This window comes from Delphinapterus leucas, chromosome 8, assembly GCF_059928025.1.
Source record: "Delphinapterus leucas isolate spDelLeu-1000000601 "Yukka" chromosome 8, BTC_Dleu_Yukka2, whole genome shotgun sequence".
Taxonomy (NCBI): Eukaryota; Metazoa; Chordata; class Mammalia; order Artiodactyla; family Monodontidae; genus Delphinapterus; species Delphinapterus leucas.
This window is the reverse complement of record NC_143136.1, coordinates 32329945-32356645: the sequence shown is the minus strand read 5'-3', so window position 1 is coordinate 32356645 and position 26701 is coordinate 32329945. Positions and strand designations below refer to the sequence as shown.

The following is a 26701-nucleotide window of genomic DNA, read 5'->3' as shown; positions in this document are numbered from 1 at the left end:
CTATGTAATAGGAATGTTGGGGACAAAAAAGCTGCACATCCACTTTCATAGGAGGCCATTTTTGCTTTTGGACCGAGTAGAAAAGGGAAAGAGGTAATAGGTACTTGCCAACCCCATATCTCTGCAGAAACACATACATATTTTTATGCAGCTTGTAGACTACCTCAGAGACTGAATTTCCGAGAAACAAAAAGAGAGTGATAGGTCCAGGGAGACCAGAGATAGATCTGATAGAACATGCCTACCATCTTGGCTATGAAGTGTACATTTCTACAAACCTTTCCTAACTAAAGATCTGGGAAAACAGACGTCATTTTCATGAGACTCTGACCTGCAGGACCTGGTGACAGTCCAGCCAGCCAGCCTGAGCCTTCCCCATTCCCTTGGGCTGAAGCCTCAGGTACTAAGAGATGACCGAGGCAAGCCCAGCACAAATCAGCAGCCAAGTGCTCTCCCACTTGATGGAGGCTATTTTTGGGAAGTCTAATTTCTCAGCAGAGACAGAGTACCAGCAGCAAAGCCCTGAGAAGTCAGCCCGGTTTCTCAAAAGTCTGAGGTGGCATCCAAAGAAATGAAAATGCTGAAATTAAAATGCTGCTACTGAAATTACATGCTTCTACTTCTGCATCTTGAAAGGAGGGAGAGGAGGAGAGGGAAGAAGAGGTGTTTGTTCACTTCTTCAGAGATTTTGGAAATTGAATTGAAAGCTTAAGAGGCTCTTCACTCGCTCCGACCCTCCAGCCTCCACCACACAAACTGAAGGATCATTTCTGAAGATGCTTCGCCTGTTGATTCACCCTGTCTAGAGGAAGCTCCTCCTGAAGTGGTGGTTTAATGGCAAAGAGCAAGGAGTCATACTCAAGGAGTTTGTCACCTTTCCCAAGATCACAGTCTCATAGCTGGAAGAAGAGTGTTTCAGTCCTTTTCTCTTACTTACCAGGTCTTCTCATCCATAAAATGGACCTACAATAGTGACTCCTACACAGGGATTTTATGAGATAATGTGCGTGTGTTGAAACGTGCACGGTCCACGTTAGTTAATCTCTAACTCCTGTAACTTCCACTTTGTTAGACAAACGTGATGGTCTCAAAGTAGTTTCCTCCTTTTTCATTAATGCTAAGGTGTTAGCTTATGTCCTAGGCCTATTTCCTGTCATCTCCATTTTCCCCCCACAGATTATCCTCTCTCTCCTATTTCTTCAGTCCTTCTCTCTGTAATGTCTTCCACATCTGAGCATGAAAACATGCTTCCCTCTGTCTCTCCACTCCGAACAAACCTTCCCCTGACCTCTCCTCTCCCCCTGGCTCCTGCTGCCTCCTGTCCCCACTTTTGGGACCTGCCTTCCTGCAGGGAGCCTGTGTTCTGCTCTGGGCATCGCGGTAGCTGAATGGTAAAGACTCCGCCCCTGCAGGCAGGGCCTGTGGTTTTCTAGCAATGCCTATGACTGGTGGGTAAGTCTGTGTGAGTCTGGGATGCTCGTTGTGGCTGCACACTTAGCCACATCCTCCAGTGGTACTTTATCAGTGATATATGCATCTCCACCCCTGTGACTCCTTTGTCTTCCCTAGCCCCTCTTATTTGATTTAGAACTGAATTAGCTGGGTCATTTGTAGAGACGTGGATGAATCTAGAGACTGTCATACAGAGTGAAGTAAGTCAGAAAGAGAAAAATATCATATATTAACGCATATATGTGGAATCTAGAAAAATGGTACAGATGAACCGGTTTGCAGGGCAGAAATAGAGACACACATGTAGAGAACAAACGTATGAACACCAAAGGGGGAAACTGGCGGCGCGGGGCGGGGCATGGTGTTGGTGGGATGAATTGGGAGATTGGGATTGACATATGTACACTAATATGTATAAAATAGATAGCTAATAAGAACCTGCTGTATAAAAAAATAAAATTCAAAAACAGAAAAGGAACTGAATTAGCAAGTAGAAGGACATAATTTATTAGCCACCTCAAACCCTCAAAATGGAAAAATGCCAAGATTTAGGCGACAGGTGGGGAAGAGCAGCCTGCAATCTGGTCTGCGGTCATAGCTTTATTATAATTCTGGTCAGGGAGTCAGAGAGCCTTTTCTATCCTCCCTCATGTCCTTCCCATGCTCCCATCAATCTGGTATGAGGTCTCAGAAATCCCATTCAGCTGTGGTTCAGGCAGTTGAGAACGATCAGTTGGAGTTAATGTAAGAGATTAAACCTATTTGAGAGCCTGGATCCAATATTCTGATGCCTCCTAAACTGGTAACAGCATCCCTGACCTGCACACTGACCCATATTGTGATGTCTCTTCATTGTACTCAGTACAAAGAGCAAACTTCTCACCATGGCCTGACCAGCCCCGACTGCCTGTCACCTCCCTTGCCCTTCCTCAGTGTTCTTCTTGCTGTGGCCACACTGAGCTCCTTGGTTCCCCCAGCAAGCCATGCACCATAGGCTTTTGCAAATAGTGTATACTTTGCCTGGAAGGGAAGTCCCATTCTTCCCCTTCGCTGCTCTGTCCAATTTTGCTTATCCTCCATGTCATAGCATCTCTTCCCTGAAAGCCTCTCCTGGTAAGTTAGGGGCTTCTTCCTCAGTATTTTTCCAGACTTGAGTTCCCTGGGAACATGGGTACCACTTTCATCTCCCCTGGCTCCCCAGGGTGTAGAACAAAGCCTTCCCTATTGTTGGCTCTGAATCCAAGTTTCTTGGAAGGATGAGTGCATTTTCAAGATCATTCTAGATTTTCCTACTCTTGTTTGTTCTGCTTTGAAGCCCTCTAAACAATTCCAATTTTTCTAGAAAAGTCCTTTGTAACAATTTGGTATAGCAAAGCTAGGCACATTTCATACAATGAGCAACAGCATGAAAAAGCAGAGTACGTTAGATTCCTGACATGGATGAGATTTCCCCATGTTTCCAATGTTGATTCTAGCCCCTCAATGAAGAGAATTATGAGGTTTTAGTCACCCCAATTCTAAGCAGCCTATAATACAACAGAAGCTAAATGCTGTGAGAACAAGTTCAGTCTGGAATTTTCCTTAAGATCATGTATAAAAGACATCATATGTACCGTTGTGTTAATGGATGTCTCTGGATGGATTTTTAGACAAATCCTAGATTTGTCCAGAACTTGCCTTGGGCCATAGCCTCTGTATTCTTGCTCCTTACTCTTACTACTGGGCTTTTGTAACATCCCAGTTACAGCTTTTTAAAAAAAAAATTATTTATTTATTTATTTATTTTTGGCTGCTTTGGGGCTTCATTGCTGCGCACGGGCTTTTCTCTAGTTGCAGTGAGCAGGGGCTACTCTTCATTGCGATCTGTGGGCTTCTCATTGCGGTGGCTTCTCTTGTTGAGGAGCACAGGCTCTAGGTGCATGGGCTTCAGTAGTTGTGGCATGTGGGCTCAGTGGTTGTGGCCTGTGGGCTCAGTAGTTGTGCTGTGGGCTTAGTTGCTCCACGGCACATGGGATCTTCCCGGACCAGGGCTTGAACCCGTGTCCCCTGCATTGGCAGGCTGATATTAACCACTGCACCACCAGGAAAGTCCAAAGGTTTTTTTTTTTTTTTCCTCAACTTCCTTTTTTCCCCTCCAATATTTCTAGAAGAAAACACAAGATCATCAATCTTATTGCCTGTACACACAGGAGGTTAGCAAAGGTTTTCAGTGTGTGTGTGTGTGTGTGTGTGTGTGTGTGTGTGTGTGTGTGTGTGTGTGTGTATTACGATACGGAAGTACAGAAAGAAAGAAAAGTACTGCTTTTTTCCAAAACTGAAAGGAAAAATTAAGGCTTAAAAATTTGGGATGCTTCTAACTTTGTACTATATCTGGCATATAGCAAATGCTTAAAAAATTTTAGGTACAATTCTATTTATAATTATTAATATTACTCTTAGTAGGCATAGGATCCAGTACTTGAAAGCAGGTTGTCTTTATAATAAAGCAAGTGTGGGGAATATACTCTCCTGGCCCTACATTCTCCATAGGAAGTGGAGATTGTATATATTATCTGGAGTTCACCCAAGCTACTTTTGGGACAAACAGGATCATGTGTTCCGAACAGAGGTCAACAGCTGTTACTCCTCTGTGGCATTCCAGAGATGGGGACAGATGTATTCAGATTGACCTTCCTTATTCAATGAGTGTGGGAATGGTTGGAAAGGGTAGGGGGGAGGAAGATACAAGAAGGGGGAGGGTGGGAAGGTTCCCATGGGCACCCAGTAACACGAGAGACCATTGAAAGCAATGTTGAAGTTAACAGTCCTATTTCCTGTAGGTTCCGTGCTAAAAAACGTGAGGGGACAAAGCCCCTTACATTTTTTCCAAAAGGAGGAAAGCCAGGCATGATGGTTTTCCCAAGACCTGGACAAGATTGTACTTCCTGAAGAGGTCAGAGGTTGCCTCCTTACCATTCCACCGATTGCAAAGCCGGGTTATAGAGGAGGGTCAAATCGGGTTCAAGACAAGCTGTGGAGTGAAATACATTCCTTACCTTGCCCTCCCAACCTCAGTCATGTTTAATTAACATTCCTCTTTCTAGAAAATATCCAAAATGTCCCAGCGGCTTTAAAAACTCAGCCAACTCAGGGCCCTTGGTACCTTTGTTTAATGCCGACAATAAGGCAGGGGGTGGTCTTCTCTGAGACTGAAGGAACGTGGCTCCATGAGACCATTAGATTTCCAGAATAATAGGACTGGAGAGCAGCACAGTAGACGTCTTTGATGACAACATCTTTGGGTCCTAAGACTGTCCCTTGTCACACTGTCCTAATGGTTTTGCCCAAGTCTGATTGGCAATAGTTTCCCTCAATCTTTAACGACAGTGATCGAGGTTTTCTGTATTTACCACTCCCCTTCTGCTTTTTTTCAGATTGCCAAGTGGATGAACTTGTTGTCATAGAACCGTCCTAAAACTCAGATCAGCATTGTCTGGGCTCGTGATGTATCCTTGCTGACAGCACACAAATTCCTGGTCTCGTCAGGATTCATTCCTCTAGGATGATGTCAGGAATACACAAAATTTGTTTTTTCCTCTTGACTGGGTCTCCATGAATATAGGGTCAGCAGGGGAGTATGAGAATCCCATACTCCTGACTGAGGAAGACTTTGCAAGTCCTATGGAATTCTTGCTGAATTTTTATGAAGTTGGTGCTGAATCATAGATGTGTCTATCAAGAGGATACATGCCTCTTTAGAAACAATGCTCCTACCCACTGCACTATCAGTCACAGATTCGAGCTGTTGGTTGATTTGATTGGGATGGTGTCTACTTCTCCCATGACGTTCGACTCTAGTTTAAATCCCTGCTTTGCTACTTACTGTGTGATTGTGGGTAGATTACTCAACCTCTCTAAGCTTCTGTTTCCTTACCTATGAAATGGAGATATTAATAGTAGCAACCTCTTACGGTTGTTGTGGAGATTGAAGGAGATAATGCATGCCTGATGCTTAGCACATACCTGCTAGCTGGCAGCCCCCCAGGAAATGTTAGCAACTGCTTTTACCATATGGAGAGATAGGCCTGCCTCTGTTAGTGGTCAAAAGATTTTTAGGTAATTGTTTTAAGCTACTTTTCACCATATTTTTTCATGTAATCCTTGGTAAAGCCTCCCAGATTGTTCCTGCAAATATATCTTTCTGTAATATTTCTTTACTTGGTGGGATTAGTCAATCAGTACAGCAGTTATTTCTTGTTTTTTGTTTTTTTTAGTGGTAGCCTAACTTTTTTCAGGCTTTGGTCCTGCTGGCTTGTGATAATATGCATGACTTTTTAGACTTCATTTTTGTCTATTTTTCAAATAAGATTTTCATACAAACACCTGGGGTAGAATCAAAGCTCAAAGGGAGAATCTAAGGCCTCATTATTTTCCCACAATCGCCATGTGAGCATTTGAACCTCTGTGAGACAGAGGTTTGGGAAAACTTAGAAACTAAAATGAAAGGCAAGCTTCTAGCTGGAATTTAGATCAAAGAAGATATTATCCTGGTAGGCTTGCTCTATATGAGTTAGAGATTGCCAAGGCTTTCCCACTGACTAGCTTGGCCACTCTGATTCTTGAAGACTCTTCAGTGATACTTTGTAGCTTATACTGGTTTGTGTAATTATTAAAGGATTGTCCGGCAAGGAGGAATACTGGGCTAATTTCTAAAATGATTCTGATGGCACTCTTGCTATGAAGTAAAATCAGTCCACAGAAATAGATGGAACACATATTCAATGGTCTATTTTGGTTGATCCCACAAACATTTATTCAGCCCCTTATAAAAAGAATGACGTGGAGATTCATTAAATCTTATTGGGGAGATTCACACTTTGTGTGACATGTAAACAACTTATTGAGTGAGGCATTTTGATACCCATTTTACACACGAGGAGTTGATATTATGACTTTCTAAGATTATATGGCTACAAGGTGACCCAACTGGGATTTGACTCCTAAGCCCATGGGATTTCATGTCCTGTGCTTTTAGCCACTGGAATTCCCAAATGTGTGATTTCTCCTCCCACATCAGCTGGCTGTCCTACAATTCAATTCAGTTCTGACACTATTTACCTGGAGTTAGTGTCAGATCCCACAGGTTAAGGGCTCAGTCCCATAAGACCGGCCCCATTTCAGAAGCCAACTGCACGTCCCAGGTTATCACTTGTATTTCTGACCAACTGGCTACAAGTTGGGTTCCCACAACCCCCTCCTCAGGTTCAATAATTTGCTAGAGTGGCTCACAGAATTCAGGAAAACACTTAGACTTACCAGTTTATTACGCAATAAAGGAAATGATAAATGAACAGCCAGATGAAGAGGTATGTAGGGTGAGTTCTAGATTCCAAGTGCAGTAGCTTCTGTCCCTGTGAAATTGGGGTGCACTACCCTCCCAGCTTGTGATGTGTTCACCAACCCAGAAACTCCCTAAACCCTGTAGTTCAGGGATTTTTATGAAATTTTTGTCAATTAGGCATGATTAATTTTTAACTCAATCTCCCTCCCTTCTCTCCTCCCCAGAGAATAGGGGGTGAAGCTAAAAGTTCCAAGCTTCTAATCATGGCTTGATCTTTTTGTGGCCAGCTCCCATCCTAAAGCTGTCCAGGAGCCCACCAAGAGTCCCTTCGTTAGGACAAAAAAAAAAATGTTCCTGTCACACAGGAAATTCCGAGGGATTTAGGAGCTCTGTGTCAGGAACTGGGGTCAAAACCCAACTATTAAAACAAAAGATACTCCTAGCATCTTTATTGATTAGGGAATTTCACAGGTTTTAGGAGCTTTTGCTAGGAGCCAAGGATGAAGACCAAAATACATATTTCTTAATATATCACAAAAAAGAGTCTTTTTCTTTTTCTTTCTCTTTTTTAAGGCTCTTACCCCTAGGCTTAATTCCTATTATGTTTCAAACAGCCTATAGAATTTGGTCATGTGTATTACATTTTTCTTTGACGAGCCATGTATTATAGGTGGGACTTCAGTATACATGTTGATTTATTAAGGTCATTTGTTTCATCACAGCGCATCTGTCCTTGAATTTCAAGAGCACGTGTGGATTTAAGGAATCTGGAATTTCTCCAGAAAAATACAGGTGGGTTTTTATGAAACACAGTTTGATTAAGTCTGCCCAGTGCCCTCTTGGGCCACTACCCCGTTTCCTCTCCACCCCCTGGTCACTCAGGCTCTAATAAGACATAGTGTTAAATGACTTGTACCAGAAAGGTAATGTACATTCCCTATTCTTTTGTCCTGAAGGAATTTACAATCCTGGAGAGGGTTGACAGTAGGGAGGCAGTCAAGTGCTGTGATTATGGCTTGGTAGTTCAAGTTATAAAGGTGTACATTCTAATCCTGGCTCCATTGCTTCCTGAGACTTCTTAACCTTCTCTCGGGATCAGTCTTCTTATCTGTAAAATGGGGATAATAATAGCATGTTTCTCACAGGTTGTGTGAGTATTCAATGAGATCAGGCATGTAAAGTGTTTTGTTCATAACTGTTATTATTATGGGAAATGTAGGAGGGTCTCAGTACTCCATGCACTGATGGATTTAAGGTCCCTTATTTCATCTCTATCATTTCTACTTCTTATATAAGTGAATGCCATTGAATTTCAAGAGCAAATGTGAAAGGACTCTAATGAAATGATTTGTTTCTTTAGTGTGTTAAAAAAAGGAAGGCGGCCTTCCCTGGTGGCGCAGTGGTTGAGAGTCTGCCTGCCAATGCAGGGGACACGGGTTTGTGCCCCGGTTCAGGAAGATCCCACATGCCGCGGATCGGCTAGGCCCATGAGCCATGGCCGCTGAACCTGCACGTCCGGAGCCTGTGCTCCGCAACGGGAGAGGCCACAACAGTGAGAGGCCCGCGTACCGCAAAAAAAAAAAAAAAAAAAAAAAAAGGAAGGCAAATGCCAAAGTTTGTGTTTCTTTTTATTCTAAGGAGTGAAAACCAAATACGGTTAGTCAATTAATAAAATCAAGTGTACTTAATTATTGTTTGTGGGTTTGTGTAAATCAACTAACCTCTCTGGTCTTCAGCATCCTCCTTTGCAAAATAAAGGAGCTGGACCAGATAATTGCACTCCTTCTTTCCAGCTAATGTTGATTCAATTAAGCATTACCATATACATATTATTAACTACATGCTACGTGCTTGAAGCATATTTCTTTTACATGCTTCACAGCAGCTATTAATTTGCTCCTTAACCTTTTGTTATCAATCAGAGGAAATTTGGGGGAGTCTTTGTTTCTACTGTACATATTCTTCATCTCTATGATGAATTTCAGAGCCTCTTGTTCTAGATCTGGGTGGTCTGGGGACTCCTGAATAAGGGTAACCCTTTAGAGAAGGGCATACTGCTTTCTATAAATTGTCCTTAGAAAGATATCAGGCCCTGGGTAAGATATAACTTCCCCTATATCTTAGAGAGTCAGAGCTAGGAATACTGGGTCAAATTCTAGAAGTGAATCTCCTCTCAGACTGGTGACGTAACTTTATCATTTACCTTTAGTTCAGAAGTGTAAGTGAACCATAGCCAAGGACAAATTGCTCCAAAGGGCAGAAAGATATACTGGTATGGGTGGGGGTCACAAAGGCTGTGTTTGTGAGAACGCTGAAATATGGACAAAGAGGGTCTATTAGGAGGGAAATACTTTTGATCTGTCATTTATCAGACAAAGAGGGAGGGACACGAAGCCTTCTTTCACTTCAGCTAAATCATGAGAGATGTTCAATGTGGCATTTGAAAATAGCAAAAATTTGGTGACAACACCAGGGGATTGTTAGATAACTTATGAGGTGATTATATGATGAAATATTATGCATCAATGTCAAATGATGTTTATAAAGAATACTTACAGGTCATGGAAAAATATTCAAGATAAAACAGATAATAGTATAGATCTGTTGAAAATGATAAGTAAAACCTCATATTAAATACGTAAAAATCTTAATAGGAAAACACATGGAAGGTAAGGTGAGTTTTGTTTTACTGATTATTTTTGACATTTAAAAAAGTAAAATGTATCTTTTTTCTAAATTTTCTATATGTAATATGTCCTACTTTTATAGTCAGAATAAAAATCAATACAAATTGTGTTTTTTTAAAAAAACCACATACACAAACCCCAAACTAGGGTAGTCATATAAAGCTTAGGGTTTTCAGGAAAGCAGAAAAATGTTACTGGAAAGTTTTTGAGAAAGCATCGAGTACAGGATCCTGACCCAGGTGCCAGAAGAGGAGAGTGGAGCTGGCCACGCCAGGGGGATGACCCTAAATGCAGAAGGCTTGGCCAGAGGGCAAGGGCACCAGCCTTGGGGAGGCTGCTACGGAGCCTCCTTTCATGCTTGTCACTTAGCCTGAATGATTCCTTGAGGGACATGGAGACCATGAACGGGCTTTTGGTTACCTTACTGTCCTCCTAAGGACATGTGATACTTTTTTTGTTGTTTGTTTTGCTGTATGTGGGGCCTCTCACTGTTGTGGCCTCTCCCGTTGCGGAGCACAGGCTCCGGACGCGCAGGCTCAGCGGCCATGGCTCACGGGCCCAGCCGCTCCGCGGCATGTGGGATCTTCCCGGACCGGGGCACGAACCCGTGTCCCCTGCATCGGCAGGCGGACTCTCAACCACTGCGCCACCAGGGAGGCCCGATACTTTTGACTCTCCCTTTGCTTAGGGGACCTCTCCAGATAGTCAGGAGGCGGGGTGCTTGCAAATGTGTTTCTCAAAGTTCCTAGAAGTGAGACGGGAAAGGCTTGGCATAAACTAAGCAGTGTGTGTGCTAAATGCTCCATGGGGCCGCTTACATCCAACACAAACGTTCAATTTCTAATATTCATAACTCCTTTCAACACTGATAACAAATATTTCTCAAATCCTCAATATAATTCTTATTGGTGCCTTTTGGACACAGTCTATCTCCATCCTATGAAACTCTCTCCCCTTTTAGAACACCTTGTTTTTCTACCCTTACATTCCTGCTGGATTTCAAGCACCCATTTTTCACAGCTCTGACACCCGTCCACAGAGAATGATTTCCATGAGCCCATTATAGAGTGACTGACATTGTCTTTCAGTGACAAGAAAACACTTGCCTTTAAAAGAAGAGGAAAAGTCAAAAGTCATCAAAACAATGTGATATCCTGTGTGAAATGTTGCAGTCACAAAAGTTTGAGGTTTGAGTCCCTTGATCATGTGCCCCGAGGGAAGTAAGTGGTTTGAGTCCCTTAATCATGTGCCCTGAGAGAAGTAAGTCGGTGGTGGTGGCTGCGGATGACGAGTCAGGTTGCTCAGGTGCGTCTCCAGCTCACCTCACACTTGGGCTTCTCAGGGAGGAGGGGCGGAAGCCCTGGCCCACCGTTAGCACGATGATCCTCAGCCTGCTCCTGGCTCTCAACTTCTTCCCCTCAATTCAAGTAGCAGGTAAACAATTTTGATTTCTTTCCTCCCCCAACGTTTTTGTTTGAGGTCTTTGGTTCATTTTCAAATTTCAAAGAACTCATGAAATTTGGGCATTTGAAGTGTAGTTTTTGCTATGAATGGCAACCTGTTATTTAGAAACTCACTGATTCTCAGACTATGGCCAGCAAAATGTTTTAATGAACTGCCTTTGGAATTAAATCAGATTTATTTAGCTATCAGTTGATAGTGTCCCAAGAATTGTTAGCTTTTGTCTGTACATATATATTTTGAAATGTAAGAAAATTGCTGTAAGCAGGTTGGTTCTGAAAGCTCTGGACTTGGACTGCCTGGATTCACAGTACAGATCCATTTCTTGCTAGCTGAGCTTAGGCTAGTATTTAAACTCTCTAAGCCTCAGTTTCCTTGCCTGTAAAATGGGGATGATAATAACCTCATCTCAAGGTCATTGTGAGGATAAAAGGAAACAATCCATGTGAAATGTTTAGCACAGTCAGTGCTTGGCTAGCAAGATAAAGTTTGCTTGTAATTACCATGTATACCTGAACTGAATGAGTGCCAGAATGAATTCTGGAGTTGTCACAGAAGCTGGTACAATACAGATGCTAATAAATTAGTTTTTTTTTTTTTTTTAACAGTTGGCTGAAATCTGTTTCCTTAGTTGAAATTCTTTTATGTTTCCAGTGGTGATGGGGAGAGACTAAAAAACTTGACACTATCACAGTTAACTGCATTTCAGATGAGGAGATGGGAGTAGGAATGTTAATTTGGCTAAGGATATACATATAGGAGTTATTGGAACCAGGGTCTGAACAGACTCTAGAGCCTGTGCTACTCCGCCTAACATGATGTGCTTTATAACTTTTTAGCTCCAGATATGTCCAAGGTTAAATCATCTTTGGAAAATTACAATTCCAAACAGAAAGAGTTTGTTGCTTATGTGGGCTGGAGTCAGATGTTTGTTCAACTCGTTCTCAGAGTTAGAAAAGGGTCCCACTTGGCTCAAAAATTGGACTGATAGGGGTTAATCGGCATATTGAAATAAGGATAGTTATTTTCCCCTTGAAGATACATTGGAAAGCCAGTATCTTCCATTTTCTTTCTCACTTATTTTGGTAATGTGGGGACTGCATGATTTTTTGTTGTTCTTAAATATCATGTACATGACCTCCAAAGAATATAATTACCCCACCTGCACAAGTACGCTAGCTACATATATACCCATCCGTTTTGTTGTCTGAGGTACCAGTAAGCACGTTTACAAATTGTGTGTATTTATAAAAGGTGTTGATATAATAAAAGACATGAACAGGTGATGAGACAGGTTATGCTCCAGTATCTGGAACCCAGTATTGAGAGTTACCAAGTATATTTTAAAAGAATCTTCAACATCGATTTAAAAAAACTTTGTTTTTAAGGGATCTCTAAAATTTATTTTTAAAGAGTATTTAAAATTTCTTAATTTATTAGGCAGTAAAGAATGGGCAGAAAAGAGAGAGAAGCCTCACTCTGACAGAAAACTTTAAAATTGATAATTGTACACAAAATACTTTTCTCTGTGGAGAGCCATCCATCATCATTTCATTCACTCTCCTTTGAAGATATTTTTTGTAAGACTCAAAGCTTTATATTCTTCCTTTAGAACATTTATTAAAAGGGGGATAGCTAGAAAAGCAGTGAAGAGATCACACACATGGAAACTGTTTTTGACTTTGAGGTACTTCTACTTTTCAAATGCCAACTCACCCCCATAAAAACTTTTAAGATTTGATGCTGAATGGCCATCTAATGAAGTAGGAAAGGGGTAGAGAAGGCACTTTCAAAACGTCTCTTCCAGTAAGAAAACTTATGAGAAAAAATAATTACAACATACAAAAATGTCTAATGATCCATTCTAATCAGTGGTGCAAAATCGTCCATGTGCTTTTTGTTTCTGTCTTCACCCTCCACGAAGAAGTTACAGTTAAGGACATTTGCTGGTCACAGTGTACTTGTCCTCCCCTAGGATTGTGAGAGACTACTTCTATGTCTGTGTTGAGATATGTGTGTGTATGTGTTTGTGTGTGTGTGTGTGTGTGTGTGTGTATGAAAAACAGTTTTTCCCCCGACTAATTTAATAAGTCTAACTCATTGCCTCACAGCATAGCTTAAAATACTTATTCTATGAAGTATTTTAAACCTAACCCGATGCTTCATGATTAATAACACTATAGAAAGATCTTTATGGCTAAATTAAAGAAATATGACTTAGGAAGCATGAGAAAACCTTAACTTACAGTTTCTTTACTAACATGACATGTTTTCTACCAGATAATTGTGCAATTGAGATCCACAATAGAGGATCTTGTTGGATTTTGGAATATGAATCCAGCATAGAACTGCAGCCCTTGAAAGGGAATCAATTCGTGGTTGATGATAGAAGTGTGCCAATAATATATAGCATTGTTCATAGGTTTTTCAGCCAATATTGGTTATTTTTCAGCAAGCTAATCATCCATGATAAAGGCAAAAATCAGGACAACACATTTTTTTTTCGATGAGAGCATTTCTTTTCATTTCTTCCCAAACCTTAGCAAAGAAGCTGTCAAAAACGGCCAATTTGAACACAACTGGTTTCTGCAGTGCTTCTGCATTCCCCCCAGCACTTCTTTTTCCGAGAGAGGCACAGACGGCAGGAAAATGATTGGTATTTAATAAAAAAACATCAGCAAAGCAAGGTAATTAAAGACCTTATTTTTAGTTCAGCAAATGACCCCTCTGAGGTAGTTGTACACAAAAAGAATCATTTACTTCTCTCAGGAAAGTGTTGCTCCAAGGCGGGGCTTGGGAAGGTAAGGTAAAAAGATGGACATAGAAAATGCAATGTAACCAGCAGCTTGCTGTGTCTACATGACACCCCATACACAGTAGCCAGTTCTTCTGACTGTTAAAAAATTGACTGAGTGTTTTGTCAGTTCCAGTAAATTTGATGGACATTTCAAAAGTGTAGCCATTGCTTAAGAATTGGTTTTACTCTGCTTTCACACCCTAAGATACTTTTTTTTTTAAAAAAAGGCAACCATCCAGAAAGAACTTTTACAGCAAGGAATGTAAAATTAATACCAATATATCAGTACCAGGAAATAGAATGAGTCATTTTCACAGATAGATCAGAAAAAGAAATGAATCTGTGATCGTTACTCTGAATCTCTCACATTCAACCCTTTACTATGGGGGGTGGGGGAGGATCTCGCTGCCTTTCCTTCAAACATAAACTTTCCTCCTTTTTAATATCCTTACTCTATTTTCATGAGTATCAAAATGCCATGTGACTACCATTCACCTTTTATCATGGGTGGCTATCTTCCTCCAAGTACTGCCTGCATGCAGTGTGTTGACATTTACAAAATGAAAATTATGCCACCAACATGGCAGAAGAAAATTCCGTTTGTGGTTTATCATCTCTAAAACAATAGCTCTTTATTAATGCATATAGGCATTGATAAGGATACATGGTTCATTGCAGACTTTCTTGTCTGAAAATCAGAGGGCAGGCCCTCCTTCAGAGCACAGTTATTTATCCTTTTTCCTTTTCATCTTGGTTAAAGTTTTGTTTGCCTTTTTCTTCAAGACATTTCTTATTTATAAAACTTCACAGAGGCTGGGACTTTTCTTCCCAGTAGATAGTTTAGCTGAACTTCAGGAATGATATCTGGGTGGCTTTGTGACAGACTGAAGGGGTCTCTGGTTTTCTAAGACTTGTTGAGGAATCTATGTCTCTTTTATGTTAATTTCTTTGACCCTTTTTGGTCAATGACATGATGTTGTCATCCAAAAATGTACCCAGAACTTTCGGTCTGAGAATGGTTGCATGAGAATTGGTCCCAGAAGCTGGAGCGAATGTAACCCAAGCCCTACGGAAAGTAGGTGTCTAATTTCTTGCTTCTTACTCTCATTTTAATGACCCTCAACACTAGAAGAGAGGTGTCCTGGATGGGTTCGAGGGCTACTCAGCCCTTTATTAGAGGATGTGAAAAAGAGAGTTTAGACTTCTTGGGCCTTAGGATTTCAATGCTGATTTCATAGGCATCTTAATTCTGTGTGTGACCATTCAGGTTATGTGAGTTTATATTTTCGTTCTTGGAAGACGAATGCATAGTGGTGGTGAATTTCTTACTTAACTCTGAGCTGCAGCTTTATCTCTGCATCACCATTACCATCATCTTTTTCATTTGTCATCATCTTTATTATCTTGGGGACTCTGGTTGCCAAGGTAACCAGGTTAATGGTTCCTGATGGTGTCATAAGAGTCACCCACTCACCGTTCACTCTGACCTCTAATCTAATTGTGAGCCTCTTTCTGCAGTATCTGAGTCACCTCTCTGGCTCACAATCCACCACTTAATGTATTGATTATAACAGTAACTCCTAGTCATTACCCACTCTCTCACACACAAGAATCTAAATTAGTGACATGTCTTACGTTTTTAACAATGACATGGATTCCCGTGTTAAGGACTTAGGTAGGTGCTTCTTTTTTTTAAACTTGAGAAGATAGAGGGCTGTGCTTTTCATTTCTTAGGGATACTTGACATGTGATAAGATGTCAGAACATCACTGTGGCTGTATTTGCAGCTTCCATGTGACCTGACGACTTGTGTTGAAATTCAACAGTACTAATAATAAGGGTACATAATTTAAGACCAGCTTCAGCAATGTTGAGTCCAGGAGGGTTCCATTTCCAATTCACAGACTCTATCCCATAGGAGGTGGATGAGAATGGGCACAGAGGAGGAGGAGAATGTTTCCTCCCACCATGAGGCTCCTGTGGGGACTAAAGCAGGGTGTTAGTAAGTTACTGTTCTCTAAAGTTCCTGCTCCTTCTTATGCTTTGGGAAGACAGATCTTCTTTCATGTGCTCATTCCATAGGTATTTATTAACATCCTCTATGTGCTATTTTAGGTTCTGTGACTGGTACAAAAACCCAGTTTGAGCTACAATGAAGTTAAAAATGAGAACTGTGAAACCTTTCCAGAATTTTTTTTCTCTTTCAGTTTAGGACCACTGTGAATGATTTCCTATCCATGCTAATTTATTTCATGGAAAACAATGATAAGCCAAAGCATCCACAGAACTGTTGAATTCAACCACAGACATTTTTTAGAGATGGGAGGGAACTTAGACATCTCTCAATTTATAGAAAAGGAAGTTGTGTTGATGGTTCCTCGAAGATGCTAATAGAAAGATGACATTGCAATGTTTCCTGACATTTTGGGATGCTTTTAGGCTGGACCCATTTTACTTATCCAATCTATCTCCTTTTATACCCCAATACAAGATCCTTAACCTAAATACTGAGGGTTTCTTCAATGTCTCACACACCTGCACTTTATGTCCTTTCTGATACTGTTTCCCTTTTGGAATTCCCTCTCCCTTTCCACACATCCAAATCCTACTTGACTTTCACTTTATGTCTTTAGTGCAAGATCCATCTCCCTGAGGAAGCTTTCCCTGGGTATTCAGCCTTTACTACGGTCTTATAAGAGGAGCCCCAATGGGAGTGTAACACAATCTAACAAATATGTATTAAACCTCTGTTATATTTTAGTCTCTATTGGGATCTGAAGGAATATAAAAAGAGGAAAAGAACTATAAAGACTTCATTAGCACACAAGAACTGCTTGTGTAATTAATCAAGTTCTCTGTGCTTTTACAGACTTCAGATCTAGTTGAGAAGACTATATGTGACAGGATATAACAGCTGGAAACAGATAAATAAAACTTGGCAGTTTCCTACCTCATCATGCTATTCAATGCCTTAATGGCTTTGCATATATTATTCTTGTAATCTGTTATGCCCCCTAGTCCTCTCATCTGAAGAAGTCTTCTCTGAGACCCTACATGGCCAAGTGAGGGAATTCCTTCCTCATCAGGGTTCCTAAAATTATTATTGTGTGTTGATACATCTGTTTTTTCCCCCTAGACTGTGAGCTTCTTGCAGACAGGATCATGTCATATCCATCCTTATAACCTCGGTACTATGTACAGTGAAGGAATCATTGTAGGTGCTGGACAAATATTTTTTGAAGGAAATGAATGAATTAGTACTAAAATGGGGCAGCATAAAATAAATAGTAAGCTTTTATGGAAAGCTGGGAATTAAGCTGGACTTTAAAGCTAGATAGGACGTGAATGCATGATGTTGTCAATAATAATTGTCAGCTAATATTTATTTTGCACTTATAATGTGCCAGACACTGTTCTATGTGGCTTTCCCTGTATTAAATCATTTATTCTTTCCTTAAATCCTTTGAGGTAGTTACTATGATTATCTTGTCTGTAAGATGGGAAAACTGAGGCATGAAACAGATGGAACAACTTGCCTGTGGTCACACAGTAATGGAGCCAATCCATACACACTTGTTCCAGGGTTCATGTTCTTACTAATGCCATGTTGCCACAGGAAGGAGAAGAAATACAAATGAAGAAATTAAACCAGGAATATCATTGCATGCTCTTGGAACAGTTGACCAGTCTGAATGTATAGAGGCTTGGAGAGGCAGGGTAGAGTCAGGTCCAACAAAGGATTGAATACTGATAATAGAAATTTTCAAGATATTGGGAAACAGCTGAAAGTTTGTGGAAGCAGGATGGTCTAGAGTGTATGGAGACTAGTGACCAGGAGATCATGTTAGAACACTCTGTCACTTTGTCAGGAAGGAGTGACTATTCTGAGAGATGTTTTGAAAGTAGAAATTTCAGGACTTAGTGCCTAGTTTGTGAAAGAGAGGTAGGGATAAAGAATGATGCCAAGATTTTTGGCTTAAGAGGAATGGTGGTGTCTCCGCCTGAAATCAAGATGTTGTGTAACTGAGTTCTGGAGGAAATTAGTGTTTGACTTTAGACACACTGGGTCTGAAGTAAGGACTTGAGGTATCAGAAAGATGTCTGGTACAAAGCTGAAGACATGGGAACTGGGTAAGAATAAAATATTTAAGCATCCTCAACTTTGGAATAAAATTGAAGCCGTGGAAATGGATAGCTAATAGAAAGGAGAGGGTATAACTGTAGAAAAGCAGAGTGTTGAACGGAGTCTGGAAAATAGGCCTGGTTTGGAGTCAGCTGAAGAGGAGGATGAACTAGTGAAGGAGACAGAGAATGTGTTTGGGGAGGGAAGAGGGGAATGAGGCTCATGGAATGTCACTAGAGCCAAAAGAGGAAAGAGTTTCCAGAGAGACAGTGGTTAATGGCATTGACCGCATAAGGGAAGGAGAAGTGCGTAATGACTTGGAAAGGCCATTGGTTTTGGCCAAAAGGAAGCCATTTGGGGCTTCTGAGTTTAGGCAAGTGATGGGGAAGGAAGATAACACTTCGAAGGTTTAAGAAAAGGTGGAGGGGGACAAAATTGAGAGAGTGAAAAGGAGAGGAAATTGCCAGATAAAGTGAAGACAGTCAGGAACTTATAACACTTGTAACGTTTACCACGGTATTTTGTACACAGTAGGTGTGTAATAAATGTTTGCAACTGAGTGACTTAACTATATTCGACAGGTGGAAGGAGCCAAGTGTTGGTTTTGAGTGTGTGTGTGTTGCATGGGTGGAAGAGAGAGAGGGCTACTAGGAAAGACAAGAGGAAGAGGGAGAGAAAAACAAGAGAATGGAGGCAGTTTTCTTGAGGAGATGGGGATGGAGATTTGGAGAATGGGAGTATTAGCGAGAGGAGGACAAATGTCTAAGAAGAACGGGAGGAAGGGTAGAGATTTATAGGGGTAGAGATGTGTTAGGATGAAGCCAGGGTAGATGAGTGGTTCCATACTGGCAAATATATATTTATATATGTTTGATTCTCTCAAGACAGGTCATAGTGTTAAACCTGTCTCAACAAGGGCCACTGGGATAGAATATACCTCGACTTTGAAGAGTTAACCTGTTTGTACTGTAAATTTGCTTGAGTCTTCAAAACTGCACACTGTGGCTGGGCTTGGCCTCAGCTCACGGCTGTGATAACAGGGTCACAAGGTTCAGACCAAGCCTGCCCAGCATCACAGGCAGGGTTCCAGTTTCCAGTCAGGGATGTTAATCTTAGCAACTCTCTGTGCTTTTCAGAGAAAGGACATGGTGGCTTGCCCTTGACCCTAGGGAGGCCACGTCTATTATTCTTTTTCCAAACTCAAAATCTAAAACCCCTGATTTATCAAGGTAGGGGGATGTAATGAAGAGTTTTAGTTTGTTACACTCTGACAACTTTTCTAGGCCTTCATTTCCTCATCTGGTATATGAGGGGGTTGGACGAGAAGGCATCTCAGGTCTATTTCTGGCTCAAAAATGCTTCTTAAGTGGGATAAAAGCTCTAGCTTTTATCAGCTCTAGCAAGGCAACCCCACCCCTTTGTGGATGCTCTTACGATATGATAGAGAAAATACAAGAACTGCAACCAGCCATCTTGGAAATTGTTTGGAGAGATTGTGAACCAGCATCTTAGACGCTAATGTGCTTAGAAATGACTGCAGAGTTTTGGGGGACAATATTGCCTTTTTTCTCCCCTATCTTCCAGCATAATGTTAAAGTTTAACACAGTAATTATTTTCAAACTTCCAGGCCATGACTCTTACGTAGAAGAATCTGAATGTGCTAAGGTGGCCCTAAGCAGACTTTGCAAAGGTATAAGATTTAGGGAGAATGAAACAGACAGGAAAGATGTACTGTCGTCTTCTTTACAGAGTTGTTTTGAATGAGGGTTTAGAATGATGGTGGCTCAGGAGGAAAATATGGTTCCCAAATTTGGTTATCAGATTAAAATATGTATTTAGGATATAATATATTAATACATGAGGTCTCTAGATACCTGTGGGTATCTGTTAACTGGATTACTGTCATAATATTTGTGTAGAAAGCTATAAAGCCCTGATTACCTGCTGTCTGAACTACAGGTAACCTTTTAAGGTAATAAAATTTGAATTTTGGAATGGTCTGGTGGCTTTTGGTACAGGTAGCTCTTTCATATAAATTCAGGTGCTCTGTCATGTTGTCCTCTCAGATGGTTCTTCCAGCATTAGGAGCTGAGAGGACAACACAGACCCTTGAATGGTAGGGCCTGGGTCACATCACACCCAAGTTTATGTTGCTTTGTGTTTAGGAAGTTTTGGTCCTAGAGTGCTCATACCCTGCATTGCTGGGTAGCGTCTCTGAGTGGTAGGGATGGGTTGTAGTACAGGTAGTGGTTTTTTAGCAGGTTTAATAATAACTGTCACCCTAATACAGATGACATCCCAATGTACATGTCTATCTCTGACTTTCTTGAGCTCTGGTCCGACTCATCAAACTCCTGGACCTTTCCTCCAGGATGCCTTACCTACCCCTCAGACCCAACATATCTAAAACCCAACAGCTTTTTTTCCAAACGGATTTCCTCTCTTCGCGTAGCTAATTTTGTTAATAGCCCCTTACCCAGTCCATGTACTCCACGTCATTTTGATTCCTGTTCACCATCACCAAGCATAACCCAGCACCAACACCTTGTCCATCCTTTCTATCCCAGCTGCTACCTCCACAGCTCAGGCCCTAGGGGCTCACACTGATGCTATTGGCTCAGCCTCCTGACTAGTCTCTGCCTCAGCCCTGCCCTCGCTCCAAGCAAATGCACCTGCCCCTCTGTGCTAATCTTGCCAAAGCGGTGCTTACCGTCCCAGTCTCAGCTCAGGTGTTTTCAATGTCTCCCATTGCCTTTCTAGTAAAACCCATGTGCCTTTTTCTTGGCATTATAAAGGTTCTCCATGATTGGTATCAGCCATCTTCACTTACTTCCCCCCTATGTAAATGCTCAGCTTGTTTCCAATAAACCCTTACACTAAAGGGCATTTCCTTTACCTTAGCCTGTCTAAATTTACTCCAAAGTTCATGGCCCAGTTAAAGGCCAGTCTGTACAGAAGCAGACTCATCTTGTCTGGAAACAAGGGGTCTTCCATGTGACTGTCAGTGACCCTCTACAGGGCTCACACACCAAACCTGGTTTTGGAGTGTAGCTAATTGTGAACCTGCTTTAGGGTTTCTCCTAGAAGGAAGAGGCTGCCACTTCTTTTACATCTTCCCATATCCCAAGAACCTAGTACTATAGACCCCATTATTTATTTGCTGAGTGAATGCTTGACTTTGTCAAGGCAGAAGTCGGAATACCAGAACAATTTTCTGACACACTGAAATTTCTTTTCAGAAAGAATTCATTGATTGTATTGATAATTTTTCTCTCTCAATAATTAGTGCCTTAGGTCTAGGTGCTTGGATGGGACTTTTTGCTACTATCTGGCCTCTGAGTTACTTTCTGACAGTTGCCTGGAGCACAACAAGTTTTTAAAAGGCCAAGGATGATGGTCCTCTACATTACAGTGTCTGCCTGTCTGGAAACACAGATCGAGGCTGAAGGTGGTGCTTAGACTGGTGCTGGCCAATAGCAACTCCTATTCCTATTATCATCTGTAGTCGTATGTACTTGTTTGAACTAAGGTCTCTTTAGATTTTGTTTGAAAGTCACACTTGCTCTGGGTAAGAGTTAATGTGCTTGATAGAACTTGCTAGTTGTGTATATGCACTCTTGGGCAGGGCTGGTTGCTTGGCCTGACTGTTTTTCCCTATAGAAGTCATTGCTTCTGTCGTGGTGGCCTCCTCTACACAACTCTCTTCTCCTTCTGATTCTGGAACCTCCTCCTCCCCTTGCCCCTTTAGATCTGAGCGTGGTTATAACTCTGCTGCTATGAGCTACAGGTTCTAGTACTATCCCCTGTGGTTCCAAACCACTGCCAAGAGTCTTTTTATAAATAAACCCACCTCCTATCGCCCAGTTTTGAGTGTGCCATCTGTTTTCTGCTAAGATCCTGAATGAGACCATGTATACGTATATGGACCATGCTTTTTCAAAGACTTTTTGTTTTTTTTGGAGAGGCTTTCCTTACATCTCTATTCCTTGTGAAAATAAGGAGAGTTTCAAGATGACAGTCAACAGAAAACTAGATGAAATGACCACAAAGTTATTTTGAAAACATAATCTGAATTACCTTTTTTTTTCCCCCCCCATTTTGACATGGATTTCAGAGAGTCTGGAGCCATTCAAAGTTTGATAGCATTGTTTTTCTCTTTGTTTTCACTGAGGAGGATGGTGAAAGATGCTGTAGTCTGAGTGTCTTGTGTTCCTCTTTCTCACATCTCCATGAATCCAAGCCACAAGCTAGAGTTACCAGAGCCACAGATGGTTGAGCATTCAAGTCCTCCCAGAAAGCACAGTTCGTCTTACAAGTTCCTGAGCCCAACACTGCGTTGACCTATGGTCAGCCTGCCCCTTATGGAGTCTGCAAAAGGAGGAAGTGGTCAGATGGCCATGTGCTGAAAGGTATCCTGGGCCTGAACAGGAAACGTGCTCAGAGGAAAGTTACAGTAACTTCACCAGCTCTGTGGTCAGGAAGGAGGTGTTCTGTGCCAGGGAAACCAGTGTCACCTTCACAATGTGTTCACAAACATCACAGGGTAAGATGGTTGAAAAGAGAAAGCTTCATTTTCTTTGGTTCCTGCCTAACATGCTAAACTCTGTTCAGTCAGAATTTTAAAAAGGAAGCAACGTGATTAGGATCTTTACAACCTGATTGTTAAACTGCAGAAGAAACTCTGATCATGGTGTGCAGAGATGGAACCCAACAAAGTTCTTAAGAGGTCAATGGACATTGACAACAAGGTCAAGAGGTCAAAGGACAATGACGTTGCTAAAGAAACATTTACTCTATCTTTTTAGGGCTTCCTTAACTTTAGTTAAGGAATGCGGCCTTCAGTCTTGAGTGCTGCGTGTTCCACTCTCTGGTTCACCAGCCTCTGTGTGCCATTTGATTTCTCTATGGTGCTAATGATAAGGAAAAGGAAAGACGGAATATCCTAAATTAATCATGACAAATAAATGTAATTCACAAAGGCCCTGAAGTTAAGGGCTTGCCCAATGAGGTTTAGATTGAAAGTGATTTTATGTATTGACTAATGTTTGTGTTCAAACTCTTTTGGACATGTGGGCAAGCTGAAATGGAATTGTTGCAATGGTGTAATTATTGCGTGTGGATCTGAAATAATTTATAAGAGGCATTTCATGGGACCATATTGTCTGTAGGCTTTATCTGGGATCCATCTATGACCTTCAGGAAGTCTCTGCAATTGTAAGCAAAATCTTTTGTGTAGAGGCAAAGCAAGTTTGGTAACAGACTTTTTCTAAATATGAAAAAGTCAAGATTGACATGAAATCAAGTCAAACTTGCTGAATGTACAAAATTGGTTTTCTATTCATTCATGATTTAAAATATTACTCCTAGAATCATAAATAAATAATATCTTAGATCTTCCACAATTTCTGTGACCTTGTTTAGAAAGCCATTTACTTCTTTGGTTTTCAGTTGCCTCTTGTGTAAAATAAGGGATTGCCTGAGATCATCTCCAACTTCCCATCCAGCTGAGCACTTTTTGCGGGATGGTATTCCAGCAAAACGGGGTAGAAAATGAAATTTACCTTGGTCCTGTCCTCTTCCCACTCCATTTACTCCCCTGCTCAATGGTATTCTCCTCCTAAGTCTCACTTCTGTGCCATCCAACTATCAAGTCCAACTTTGAGAAGGTCTAGAAACAATCACCAAAATTGATTGAAATTTTGATGCAACCTGGCAGAGGGAAAAGAACACTAGATTAGAAGTCATGAGGCTTGAGCCAAGTCCTAAGGGTCATGTACTTGTCCTGTAACCTTGAGCAAGAATTAGACCTTTTTGACCTCAGTTTCCTCATCTATAAAATGGGCATAAAGATGACTGTCCTGCTTATTTATTTCACAGGTTAATGTAGAGTTTATATGAGATAAAATAGGAGAAAGCACTTTGTAGCCCTATGAATATAGACCATAGTTACTAATTTGTCAATGTATTTCCCACATTGCATTTTAGGCTTCACCTTATTTTGAAATCAAAGCATTAACTGGGCTGGTGGGGAGTGTCCTTTTAGGGTCAGGGCTCCTTCTCTGGTGTTTGGAGCCACACCTTAGAGATGGTTATCCACTCCACCTGTGCAGAGGGTTGTTTATTATTATAGTAGTTGACCTATTTACCATAGGCAAAAAGGAAAAGTTTTGTTTTGTTTTGTTTTTGGTAACCAAGCTCCCTTCCCCCCTTTCTCATGGAAGCACAAGCAACTTTCAATTTTCCAGAAGTCAACTATATCACAAAATTCACAGATTATCTGGGGGAAATCTTTCAGCTCTCACTGCCTTGCTCATAGGCAGCAGATAAGCACCTTCTCACCTCCAATCTTACTCTTCATGTTGCCTGTTGTCAAGGAGGAGTTGTGAGGGAAAGAGGTTTGAGGTTACTGCTTCCTGTCTCCACACCTTTAGCTAGTTTAGCTGCTAGGAAAGGCTTTGAAAAGCAAAGCACTAAATTCATCATCAAAACAACTTGCCAATTCAATTAGAGCCATGTCAGTCGAGCCAATCTTTTGATACCAGAAGCGAATACAACTGATAGATTGACAACGTCTCTCTTTTAACCTAGTAGGTTTGACCTAGGCAGACCTTGCCTAACTAATCACAAGAGGGAAAACTGAATATTTACAGGGAAAGGGGTAGGTCTGCTAAGAAAAAATTAACATGAGAAGGATGCTTCCCACTCCTAGCACTAACGGGAAAGCAAAAAGGAATCAAACAGAAGCTAGTATGGGGAAGCTAAATATTTCTCTTATTTCTTCTTCTGAGTCTAGATATGTCCTTAAATTTTACAATATGTCCTTAAATCATTTAAGTACTGTAGATTCCCTGAAACTCAGAGAACCAAGATACATATCAAAGCCAAATGTCATTTGGTGTTCTGGTTATTTGTCGCTTTCACTGATCCATGTTATTACTTTACTCTCGCAGAGTAAGGGGTATGCATTTTCACACATGCTCCATTTTTAAGAAAAAATGAGAGCAATCAGAATTACTGTTTCTATGGGAAGCCATAATGATCACAAATATTCAATATCACTTAGAGCAATTGATTATCTTTTCCCACCACCCAGAGTGAATTTCCTTCCCTTAGTGTCTCTCCAAAGCAGATGAGATGGCTTCTCACTTAGGTTTCTCTGAATGACTGACATGAATCAAGGTGGAAGCAAGTACTATGAGGAGATACATGTTCAAAAACAAGAGGTTCTATCAGTCAAACTTGAATTCAAGTTGAACCCTCAGCTAGGAGGCTGTTGTCACACACTAGCACATATTAAGAGAACTATGGATACTTCAAGCATAGTACCTAATTTTAAAATGATCTGTGCTGACATAGAAGAGGGAGGAAAGTAAACCTTGACAGATAAATTGGACATCTCTTTTCCCTCAAATGACCATGTAACCAATATTTTTCAAGCTCTTTCCCAACAAAATATTAGTACATAGGGTCACACAGGAAGTGACTTTTCCTTCCCTTGCTCAACTGTTGGATAGGCCATCAACCAGGGAAATATTGAATAGGTAACAGCCAGCCTAGATCCTAGGACCTCTGATTGCTCTTCCCCAAGAAGTTTCTCACTTTGTAGTGCCGAGGGAGTCTGGGCTCAGGAGAAATGTGATCCGTTTTAACAATGCTGAGGTTTGAATTTGGAGGCCCCATCATGAACAGAAGGGAAATCTATCTTCCAGTTATCTCATTATATCATGCTCTGTGAAGGAAAGCAGAGGAAGACCACTGCTTCTCCCTCTTCTGAAAAACAGCAAATACTGACTAAGCTCCAGGGCGTCAACTATGTGCCCAGGAGCCTTTGAGGTAATTTCCTTTTTCTTTGCAATGATCCCCTAGGCTGGAAGAATGTCTTCTTCACAGCCCAGATGTCCAAAGTTCACCTCAGTTTCTGAGCTGTCTGCTCCAGTCACGTAATGAATGAAGAAAAGACATAGGCAAAAGGAAAACAGTGTTACTTACTGGTTGGTCTGTGTGGCCTGAGGACAGCATTTTTAACTCCCTCACTCATCACATCTAAACCCATGCTGAGTTCTGCTAACTTCAGTCTGGAAATATTTCTTGAGTTCATCCACCTCTTTCTAACCGTAGGCCAGACCCTTATCACCTCTTGCCTAGACTATTACAATTGCATCCTAACTGGTCTCCACGTTTTCACTCTTGTTCTCTTCAAATTCACCTTCCACCTTTGTGCTAAAGGGATCTGTATAAAATGAAAAGTTGTACGTATGACTCTTCTGTTTAAAATCCTTCAAAAGGTCCTCATTACCTGCAGGAGAGAGTCCAACCTATGAACTATGCTTACCTTGCCAGTCCTGTCTTTTACAACTCAGGTCCAGCAAATCCAGGTAGGCGCAATTCCCAACACCTGCCATACTCTTCCTTCGTCCTCATCTGCTCTGCCCAGACCATTCTTTTTTTTTTCTCTTTGTCTTTATCTTCCCCACAGTCGCCTACCTCACCCCTACCCCAACACACATTCTCCTACCTCCCCCGCACCCCATAACACAAAGACTCATCTTAGCTAGGATAACTTTTACTTCATAAAAACCTGTTGAATCAATGTGTGTATAATCCTTATAAGACTCAGGTCAGCAGTCACCTCCTCCAGAAATCCTTAGTTGGTTCCCCAGTTGCCCTCACTAACACTTGCAGATCACTCTGCCACTCTTTTTAAAGTTGGTGTCTGTTTTTGTATCTTTCTTCTCCCACCAGATTGTGAGCTGCCCAAGGATAGTCACTGAGCCCTGCTTACCTTTGGGAAATCAATTTCTCTCTCCCAGCGCCTCTTGGGACGGTGTCTCACCCTGAGTTATGCAAGAGGCACTAAGCA

At 41.3% G+C, this 26701-nt stretch overlaps 1 protein-coding gene across 4 annotated transcripts in view; it reads left to right on the top strand.

Annotated features, from left to right (window-relative positions):
• Positions 1-10672: 10672 nt before the first annotated feature.
• CD28 (CD28 molecule) overlaps positions 10673-26701 on the top strand; it is a 55204-nt gene continuing 39175 nt past the window's right edge. For 2 of the 4 annotated variants that reach the window (XR_016394034.1, XM_022567478.3), the window contains exon 1: positions 10676-10893. Coding sequence is in view for 3 of the 4 variants with exons in the window: in XM_022567478.3 (XP_022423186.1) it covers positions 10704-10893 (190 nt within the window). In the remaining variant the exon portion in view is untranslated. Of the gene's footprint in view, positions 10894-26131; positions 26217-26701 lie in introns of those variants that run through there. The other 2 variants (XM_089916488.1, XM_089916489.1) reach the window with 2 other exon arrangements.